This window comes from Chenopodium album, chromosome 25, assembly GCF_948465745.1.
Source record: "Chenopodium album chromosome 25, dcCheAlbu1.1, whole genome shotgun sequence".
In the NCBI taxonomy this organism is placed as follows: Eukaryota; Viridiplantae; Streptophyta; class Magnoliopsida; order Caryophyllales; family Amaranthaceae; genus Chenopodium; species Chenopodium album.
The window spans coordinates 31,891,391-31,902,109 of NC_137858.1; the positions used below are offsets into that span (position 1 = coordinate 31,891,391).

The following is a 10,719-nucleotide window of genomic DNA, read 5'->3' on the forward strand; positions in this document are numbered from 1 at the left end:
AACATGTCTGTTATGTATGACATTGGTGAATCACTTGGTGGCTTTATTGAGTTTGATGACTCTAATCCCTTAGGCTGGGGGGGAATTTATGAGAATTAAAGTGCTTCTTAATATGAAGAAGCCATTAAGAAGGGGATTGTTTATTTCGGTAGGTAGTTCGAAGCCGAAGTGGATTGATATTAAATATGAGTGATTGGGGGATTTTTGCTTTTCTTGTGGTAAACTTGATCATATTGACAAAGATTGTGAGGTGAGGGAAGCGGGAAGAGGGGGTCGTGGTGAGATTGTCTATCAATATGGTGCGTGGATGCGAGCTTCACCAATGAAACCACAACAGAAGTCCTATGCTGTTCGTGAGAAAGAAAGGGCCTGGTGTGAAAATTTTGAGGGTGCGCGAACTGGCTAGTGTTCTAATAATGTTAGGCCAAAAACAATAAAGTTGGGACCAGTTGGTGCAGCTAGGAAGCTACAATTTATGAAGGAAAGGTTGGATGAGGAGGTGGTGCAGCCGAAAGCTAGAGAAGTGGCGCTTGCTCTTGTGTTTGATGAACGTAGTAAGAGAAATGTGCTCAGACCTCAGAGTGTTGCTAAGGCTATGGCTGGTGTGAATGATATTGGGGGAAATGATAGTGTTCCTGCTGATCCTATATTGAATGAGGGGGGGCTGCAGACTGTGGGTACTCCTGCGAACGAGGAGCTTGGTGATAATATGAGGTTGGGGCTGGATCTGGAAGAACCGAATGCTGTTATAGGGAGGTGGATTAAGGAAGGGAACTCTATTGACTTTGTTTCTAGGGTAGAGGGTGGTATTGTTGGGGAAAAGCAAGTTAGGGGGGAGGGGGATAAAAAGAAAAATTCGAGGACTTAGAAAAGAGTGGAAAGAATGGAGGGGGTTATAGTGGTGTTGTTGGTAGTATGGGTGCTAGCAGTTGGAGTGGGGAGGGATCAAAAAATAATAAAAGAGGCTATATGGGTGAGATGGTGGAGGGGCATACTGACAAGAAGAAGAAATTAGTAGATGGTTCTATTTATGGGGACAGACACATCCAAGTAGAGGGAGGTGGTGTTGACCACTCCCTCGAAGGGAAATGAAAATTCTAAGTTGGAACGCCCAAGGAATTGGCAACCCTTGGGCGGAGAGGACTCTCCGAGACTTGTGTTGGAGAGAGAGGCCGGATGTAGTGTTTTTAATGGAAACTATGATTGATGATAGTAGATTGGAAAAAATAAAGAGAAGGTGTGGTTTTAATAGTGGCATCTGTATTAGTAGCAATGGAAGGTCGGGGGGTATGGGTTTTTGGTGGAGAAATATATCAATAAATGTGGTGTCTTACTCACCTCATCATTTTGCTGTAGACATTTGTAACTCGGATGGGGTTCCATGGTGGAGAACGATTGGTGTTTATGGATGGACGGAAATTGAAAATAAATATAAAACATGGGATATGATGAGGAACCTCAAGAATAGTTGTACTCTACCTTGCATCATGTTTGGCGATTTCAATGAAATTGTTAGTAAGAGAGAAAAGGAGGGAGGTGTGGCTAGACGTGAGTCGTTAATGGATGCTTTCCGGAGGGCTATCGATGATTGTGGTTTGAAGGATTTGGGGTACAAGGGTAGTATTTTTACGTGGCAAAGGGGAAGGACGGTGGATACTGTTGTTAGAGAAAGACTCGATAGATTCTTGGAGATGGGGCTTGGTGTGATTTATTTCTGAATTATGCTGTTCAACATTTGGTGAGGGAGGAGTCGGATCACTCTCATATTCTGCTTGATAATATTAATTATTATGAAAGGGGGAGGAAGGGTAAATTGTTTCGGTTTAAAAGTATGTGGCTTGCAAGAGAGGATTGCAATGAGGTGGTGTCGAATTCTTGGAAGAACAGCGAGGGATTTGCCCCCCACATGAGAATTGCTCATTGTGCTAGTGACTTGAAAAAATGGGCATCGAAGGCTTTTGGTGACACCAAGAAAAAACTGAAAAGATTGGAAGAGGATTTAAGAGCTGAACAAGCAAGCCATGTGGACGCTACAATGTTGGCAAATTGCGAAAGAATTTCGGGTGAAATTGGTGAGCTGCGAAGGCTTGAAGAAAGTTATTGGTATGCGCGTGCTCGAGCCAATGAGCTGCGCGATGGAGATAAGAACACAGCCTATTTCCATCGTAAAGCTACTGAAAGGCGCAAGAAGAATAGGATCGAGGGGCTAACTGATCATGAGGGCAATTGGATTACTGATGAGAAGCGTGTGAAGGAGATGGTGGCGGAGTACTTTGCGCAGCTGTTTTCATCAAGTTAGTTGTCGACTTTTGAGGAGGCCCTTGAGGGCGTGGATAATGTGGTGACTGAGAAGATGAATGCCGCTCTTGAGATGGAGCCGAGTGCAAATGAGATCAAGGATGCGCTATTTCAAATGCACCCGAATAAAGCACTGGGCACTGATGGTATGCATGCTTTATTTTTTCAAAAATTATGGCGTATTGTTGGCTCTGATATTATTACTCTGGTAAAAAATTGGTGGCGTGGTTCTGTTGATATTTCTGAAATTAATCGGACTTGCATTGTTCTCATTCCTAAATGCAACGATCCAAAATTTTTGATAGAGTATAGACCGATTAGCTGTTGCAAAGTGATTTATAAATAATTTCTAAGACCTTGGCTAATAAACTGAAACCTTGGTTGAATGATATTATTACGGTTAATCAGAGTGCTTTTGTTTCGGGACGTTTGATAACTGATAATGCACTAATAGCTTTTGAGATCTTCCATTTTATGAAAAGAAGAGGGGAGGGAAGACATGGTTCGGTGGCTCTGGAATTGGACATGAGTAAAGCATATGATAGGGTCGAATGGGTTTATTCTGGAAAAAGTTATGGCAAAAATGGAGTTTGGTGCAACTTGGATTGATCGGGTCATGATTCATGAAATGTATTTCTAGTGTCTCTTTTTCCTTCAAGGTGAATGGTGACATATCCGGGAAGGTTAATCCTTTAAGAGGACTCGGACAGGGTGACCCCATTTCTCCTTATCTTTTTTTGCTATGTGCCGATGCTGTTTCAGGTTTGATTTCTAAGGAGGCTAGGGAGAAAACAATTCATGGGGTAAAAGGTCTCTCATTTATTTTTTGCCGATGATAGTATTTTATTTTCTAAAGCTACTCTGCAAGAATGCTCGAAGGTTGCTGATATTATCAGTATTTATGAAAGAGCGTCTGGTCAGAAAGTCAATCTAGATAAGACAGAAGTGGCTTTTAGCAAATATGTTTCGGTAGTAAGGAGGAACTTGATCATTAAGACGTTTGGTGTTAGAGAGGTAGAGAGACATGAGAAATATTTGGGTTTACCAACAATAATTGGGAAATCCAAGAAAGCTATATTTGCCTGCTTGAAAGAGAGGATTTGGAAGAAAGTGAATGGATGGAAAGAGAGGTTGATGTCGAGACCGAGAAAGGAATTTCTCATTAAGGCTTTGGCTCAAGCTATTCCAACATACATGATGACTATTTTTAAGGTGTCGGATGGGTTAATTGAAGAAATTCACGCCCTTTTATGCAAATTCTGGTGGGGATCGAGAGAAAATGTAAAGAAATTTCATTGGCAGAATTGGGATAAGCTATGTTTACCAAAGGCGAAGGGGGGCATGAATTTTAGAGATTTGAAGTGTTTTAACCAAGCCCTTCTAGCAAAGCAACTATGGCGATTGTATACGACTGAGTCAACATTGCTCCATAAAATTTTGAAGGCAAAGTATTTTAAAAATTCTTCGATTATTGAAGCAAATAGGGGGTTTGATCCTAGTTTCTCATGGCGTAGCATGTGGGGTGCTAAGGGTTTGTTGCGTGATGGCTTGATTTGGAGAGTGGGAAATGGATCATCGATTGACATTTGAGCTGACTCGTGGTTGCTTGTAGATGGTAAGCCGTGCAAAATTCCTCTTCGTGCTGATGGGATTGGAGGTATGAAGGTATGTGAGTTGATGGATGATGATAGGTGTTGTTGGGATGCTGAGAAGGTAGTCAGCGTGGTTGGGATGGAGTGGTGCGCTGCCATACTTGCTACACCTCTACCAATGAATCTATGCGCTGATAGGAGATATTGGGGTGGGACGAAAACTGGAATTTATGCAGTTCGATCAGGTTATTGGTTGGCAAAAATGGGCAGCGTTGAAGGGCTTACTGAAAATGTGAATGAGGACGTGTGGAACTCAGTTTGGAAGCTTCGTGGTCCTCCAAAACTTCAGCACTTTATATGGAGTGCGGTGAAGGGCAATCTGGCCTGGCCGTCAAAGCTAGGCTCCGTTATCGCCATATTGTGGAAGATAGCTCGTGTCAAATTTGTGGGGCAATGGAGGAGTCTATCATACACACCCTCTTTGAGTGTGAGGCTGCGAAAGAAATCTGGGAGCATAGTGATTTAAAGGCTAATCTGTTGGGTGCTCCAACTGATTCTTTTATGGCTCGATGGGAGTGGTTGATGCATAAGTACACACCTGAAGTTCTTTGTTATATGGCTGTGCTAATGTGGGCTGCATGGAGATGTCGAAATTCGCTAATTTTTTTATAGTGAAATACCCAACTTCGTGCTGCTTGCTGCGGGTTTTTGCAAATTTGTGCAGGATTATAACTCTTATGCTCATAAGGTTATTGCAAGGGCTATAGGAGAAACTAGTATTACTAGTCGTGACAGGTGGCTCCCTCCATCTCCTGGATGTGTTAAGCTTAACACGGATGCGCATGTTCCATCGTCGGGGTCTGCTGGGCTTGGAGTGGTGGGTAGAGACGCTAATGGGAACCTTGTATGTGCTGCTACGAAGAGGGTGTATGGCTCGCAACCTGAGTATGTTGAAGCGATGGCTATGTTGTATGCGCTACGATTGGCAAGAAGGTTGGGGTATAGGTCCATTTGGATCGAATGTGATGCGGTAAATGTGGTCAAGCAGGTGAATACAAATAGCAGGGGTCTTACTCCTTTATTTGTTATTTATGATAATATTAGAATTGATAGAGCTTGGTTTGATAGTTGTATAATTACTCATGTTAATCGTTCTTGTAACACCGTCGCCCATCTAGTTGCTAGGTGGGATACGGGTGATCACTCGGAGTATGTACGACTTGACTCTTTCCCCCAAAGTGTTATGACTTTAGTGGGATTAGACTTTTCTTAATAATATGCTCTATCGATTTCTTTCAAAAAAAAAAAAAAAAAAAAAGAAAAAATGAAAGGGGGTTTTGGGTGATAAATTTTCATTTTCCCAAAATACCCCTCTTATTTTTTTAAAAAATACCATCCTTTTAAAAAAAACTACTCCCATCTTAAAAAGCACTAACATTGTTTCAAAAAAATAAAAAATAAAACACTAACATAATACCATCATTTTATAAAAACTACCATCTAAAAAACTAACATGTGAAAAAAAAAAAACTTCCATTTTAAAAAACCAAAGAATTTTACTTGATGGATTCACACGCATGAATTTTCGCGTCTCTTTTTAATTTTTATATTTCACCATTAGAGGCATTATAGAGAATATTTAAGACCAGTTCAGAACGATCTTCACATCACAAGTTAGCACATATTTTACCAAACACAAACAAGACCCATTTAATTTGTACCATTAATAGGATTAATTAAACTAGACCGAAGTCCATCATATTCCCTAAAAATACCTAGTAACATCTTCCGCAAGCTAGAGAGCATGATCGAAGATAACTTCTCTTAGCTTGAAGCCATCCTAAGTTGTTTTTGACAACTCTCCACAAGCTAGGGAACGCCGTCTATCATCGCTGCTACATCTCGAGCTTTTTCTTAAATCATGGTGACAACCTTCCCAATCATAGCGAATGTCGTCGAAGACCGCCCATGTCGTGCTATCTTCTCAAATCTGGATGACAAACTCCACAATCTTTGTGAATGCCGTCGAAGACCGCCCATCTTGTGCTATCTTCTCAAATCTTGGTGACAACCTCCACAATCTTAGCGAACGTCGTCGAAGATCGCCCATCTCGTGCCATCTTCTCAAATCTTGGTGACAACCTCCACAATCTTAGCGAACGTCGTCGAAGACCGCCCATCTCGTGTCATCTTCTCAAATCAAGTGATAACTTCCTCAATCATAGCGAAAGCTATCAAAGACCGCTTCATCTTGAATCGTTCTTTTCTCAAATCAAATAATAACCTCCCCAATCATAGTGAAAGCTTATTGAAGGTCGCTTCATCTCAAACTGTCCTTCTCAAATCCAAGCGAGAGACTCTTTTTAATCTTAAAGCCCCCTGTTGAAAGCTTCGTCATCTTGAATCTTCAAATATTCTTGTCCTTACTCCTTAGGATTAATCGACCTTTCCATCTTTGGAAAATTCTTCTGAAGAATCATATCTAAGATTCTTAAAGCCTTCAAATTGATTTGAGGAAGTCTTTTATCCTAGGAATTCTTTGTGAACCGTTATTTTGGTGCTTGCGATCAGCCAATGCTTAAGCACTTTAAGCTAAGTGAGACGATTTTTTGTCAGGTCGATCACGTATTGCGATTGTAATCAAGCCGACTACTTAATCATGTCAATTTTCTTATATGGGCTAACAGGCGTACCAAGGAACCCGAAATTACTTTATGAGATCCGCATAATTTAATATGGGGCCATGTATCTTGTCGCTGCATCGTCATGCACCAGAACCATCTGTCGCCGCAATATTACTCTATCGCCAGGCGACAACCCTTCGTTTGGCGCTAGATTTTTCTTCCATTTCTGCTGCTTCTGTTGTTCATTGCTCGGTTTCGCTCGGAACCTTTAACTTGGTCGACTCTTTTCAACCAAAATCCGTTCAAATCTTTTGTAAATTAAAGTTCTTCATCTCTAATTTACTGATCTATGTAATTTTTGCTCAAAATCCGGGAATGTTCTTGCTCGTTTTCTCTTTAGAAGTGATAACTTCCTATGCCTTGTGGTAAATCTTATCCTTTAAGATTTTACTGAGTTTAAGTTGATTATGACTGATTATTGCTTGATTATCGTCTGGCCGATCGTCAATCCAACTGCAATTGGGCTGACTGTAGTTGATTTGCTAAGCTGTGTCCTTTTGCTTCAAATCTTTTGTAAAGCTTACTCATCCTAGTATACCTGCATTTATATTTTGAACTATAGGACTTTGCTTATCTTTTTAATTATCTTAGGGTTGACCTAAGGTTTAGTGTTACTCACATATGACTTGTCATGACTCGACTCAAAGTGCTTGACACATGTGTTAGACTCAATTCAAGGTGATATGACACGACATGACTCAACGTACATGACTCGTGCGACTCGAAAAATGCAAAAAAACCAAAAATTTCCGTCATTATTTTGTGGAGGGTACCGACTTTCTCCCGAAAAAAGAAAGACGTGAAAAAGGATCGAAGTGAGTGTTGAATGAGCTCAATCAAGTATATGCGTTTGATACTACCTCTCAAGGCGCAAGGATTATAACATCCGAGACTATCCTAGTTGACTCGATGATGAAAGTATTTAGATAACTTAGGCACGGAGGCTAAGCACTTCATACTTTGTGATGCAATGATAATTATAATGACGAGTGTTGAGTGATTTTGTTATATCAAGGGATGCTTCAAAGTTATGTTAAGATTTCATGACAAAAGGTTCCTAAGGGAAGTACTATTTGTTCATGTATCTGTGCTGTGTGTGAAAGTGTCACTAAGGCTAAGCTGCAAAGGCTTAGTGTGTGGAGAAATATTTTGAAAAGAGTCAAATAATGGTGACTCTTAAGCTAGGTAGGCTAATGATGTAGGGATCAAGCCCCCAAGTCTAGCTCTAAGTGAATATGGATGAGCATTGGAGATCCCTAGCTTGATATGATCATGGTGTGAGTGTGTGAATGTGAATATGAATGCATTTTTATTACGGCCGCACCTCAATGTGATGTTGCCTACATATCTGTTAGGAATCAGCAGGCCGAACGTAGCTCTAGTCGAACCTCGCAGAAGTGTGTGTATACCTCAAAAAGGTCTTTTTAAGGGTTGTAACGTGGTTAGGCTAAAGGTTAGAGAAGAAAGGGATAAAGGCTCAAGACCCTAGATAAGCCCCCAAGGTGTGCAACCTTGCTTTTGAATCTATATATTTGTATGATTGAGGTTTTCTTGCTCTTGAACTCTCTTTCTTTTTGTTTTATATTTTGCTCTCTTTATTTTGCTTTTGCATTTTTTATTTTGAAATAAATTTGATAAGTGTGGGCAATCCCGATCATGCGGTCTATCACTCACTTGGCATTCAAGTTTCTCAGGCACGATACCTGTAGACACCCATTTGTGTTTCCCCAAAACCAAACCCAGTGATGAATACCTTTAGCGTCGAACCATTATCGAATGAGGTGAAAGTGGTTGAAAGTCAAGTGTTGCGGTTTAGTTTTATTAAAATTCTCTTCTCTCTGTTTTTGAAAATAACTCTATTTATTTGAAAATAGCCAAACCAGTTTAGTTTGGTCCATAATTAAGGTCCAATAATAGTGTAGTTGGATGGGGCTCGAAAAGACCTTTCCAACGATATATTATAAGCCCAATTCCGATGAATATTGAGGAAGTTATGGCCAATATACTAAACTGGGCCCGGTTAATTATTTAAATACGGCCCAATGATCTAGAGGAGGGCCCAATGTTAATTGTTATTCCTAAAACTATTAGGATTAATTATAATTTCCTAGAAGTTTCTAGAAGATTCTTTTTAATTCTAATATTATTAGACTTAATAATTAATTATTTTAAAATAGACTTTTATTTGGAGTAAAATATTTTATTATCTTAAAAATACGTATTTTATCTTCTGTACGGCTTCCGTAGATCAAGTTGATTAAAGATCGGATTCCGCGTGAAGAAAACGCGCTAATACAGGTTTTCGCCAAACGACAAGTCTGTCGCCACGCGACAGACCCTGTCGCCTCGCGACAGACCTTGTCGCGTCGCGACAGAGTCGATTCCTGGCGACAGTGTGTAGTTTTATTCCTTATCAAATTCTATGTTTTTCTGGACTATTTTCATTATAAATAGGGTCCGAATCTCTGTTTTCAGAATCATCAATTCTCATCATCTCTCATCAACTTTCATCAATTCTTCCTTAATTCTCTCTATTCTCTCTCTAAGCAATATATGCTTTCTTTCTCCCTCTCTTTCTAAACTAGCTTTTTTTTAATACAATATTCCACATTCACAAGGCTTAGAGTCTCTTAGCCAAGTTCGAAGTTGCCTTCGCCCTAGACGTGCAAGAAAGAGGTACGAGGCTTCAAAGTAAGTAGATTAGCTTACTCCCTATTTCTTTCAATGTAGAAAGCATGTTTATTAATATTTAATTCCTAGTATCATGTTAGGATGTTATTTTATGCTTTCTAGTATCATGTTTAGGATGCCTTTGCTCTTTTCTAATATCATAATATCATGTTAGTACCATGTTAGGTTTAAAGCTTTGATCTTTATTGTTTAGTGACATGCTAGGATTTGTTATTAATCTTATTAGTATCATGCCTAGGATCTTGCTATTATATTTTAGCTTTATTATGCCTTATCATGCTATTATCATCGTTATTATTATTTATTGCTTATTATTATGTTGCTTGTTTTATTTTATTGTTATTGCTTGATTACACCTTTTATGATTGTTAAAGGGAATTTGTACTTGAAATCACGCTTAATAAGATATTTATTAATTTGGTTTAGGCTAATATGATTTTAAGTCAAGTGATCGCCAATAATAGTTTTATTTGTGCATTAATATTCAACCAACATAGATAAACAGGTTAGGTTCAATATAATGTTTGTATGTTATTCGAAAAGCGCACATGAATATGAGCAGAACAAAGTAGAGACCTATTTTATAGGGCGGGTCCTTTCTTTTGTAGATTGGATTCGTACCCTCATTCCCGGACCCTGTTTGGTTCAAGACCTTATGGAGTTGATGGTCCTTTTGGATTGTCTTTTGGGTTTACAAGTTCCTAAAACTTGTTGGCGACTCTTTTTGCTCTTTTTCTTTCCCTTTGGAACGCCACCGTACTTTAGTGTATGATCACAGTGGGGTTCAAGTTTGGGGTTATCGTAATGCTTGAAATATTCCCTACAGTACCGAGCACTCGATAAGAGACGCAAAATAAGACGTGTTCATATCGAAGCCATTTTCATATCAAAGACATTAGAACACTTGCCCTTTTGTACACTTTTATTGTTTTTGCTATTTTAATCTTTTGATTCACTCAAGCTTTTGTTCTTTGAAATTTGCATAAGTTACACATCATCCCATCCCAAGGTTAGGTAGATGTGGGTTGAAGAAAGAAAGGTTTATCATTAGACGAGGCTCAAAGTGGTGTATGAAGAAAGGATTGCATATTTGAAAGGGTGAAAGAGAGGTCTATTGTTAGACGAGGCTCAAAGTGGTGTATGAAGAAAGGATTGCATATTTGAAAGGGTGAAGATAATATGATATGGCTACAAGATGTGCCTCTAATCATGGGTACACCTTGTGCTTAGTCTGACAATGATATATTTTTTTTTTCCAATTTTCAATGTAATGATCATATATGCAAGAAAAGAAATGCTCATTTTATTAAAAGGAAAAAAGAAAAAAACCTATTGAATAAATCTAAGGAAGAAAAAGGGTGCCTATGCTAGACTTATTGGGGAAGGAATACAAAAAATAGAAAAAAAAGGTCACGAAATCTTGTCGTTGAAGCTCGCCTCTTGTCTTGTGCCTT

The 10,719-nt window shown here is 39.3% G+C and overlaps 2 protein-coding genes across 2 annotated transcripts; both read left to right on the forward strand.

Moving 5' to 3' along the window:
* Positions 1-1,190: 1,190 nt before the first annotated feature.
* LOC145613972 (uncharacterized) lies at positions 1,191-1,718 on the forward strand. The gene has a single exon (XM_081668997.1). It carries the CDS (start codon positions 1,191-1,193, stop codon positions 1,716-1,718), a length of 528 nt encoding a protein of 175 aa, XP_081525123.1.
* A 113-nt stretch (positions 1,719-1,831) lies between these two features.
* LOC145613973 (uncharacterized) lies at positions 1,832-2,299 on the forward strand. The gene has a single exon (XM_081668998.1). It carries the CDS (start codon positions 1,832-1,834, stop codon positions 2,297-2,299), a length of 468 nt encoding a protein of 155 aa, XP_081525124.1.
* Positions 2,300-10,719: the final 8,420 nt, after the last annotated feature.

What these genes read in the sequence shown, in the direction of transcription:
- LOC145613972 (XM_081668997.1), top strand. Translation starts at nt 1,191, where the DNA reads ATGGAAACTATGATTGATGATAGTAGATTGGAAAAAATAAAGAGAAGG.
- LOC145613973 (XM_081668998.1), top strand. Translation starts at nt 1,832, where the DNA reads ATGTGGCTTGCAAGAGAGGATTGCAATGAGGTGGTGTCGAATTCTTGG.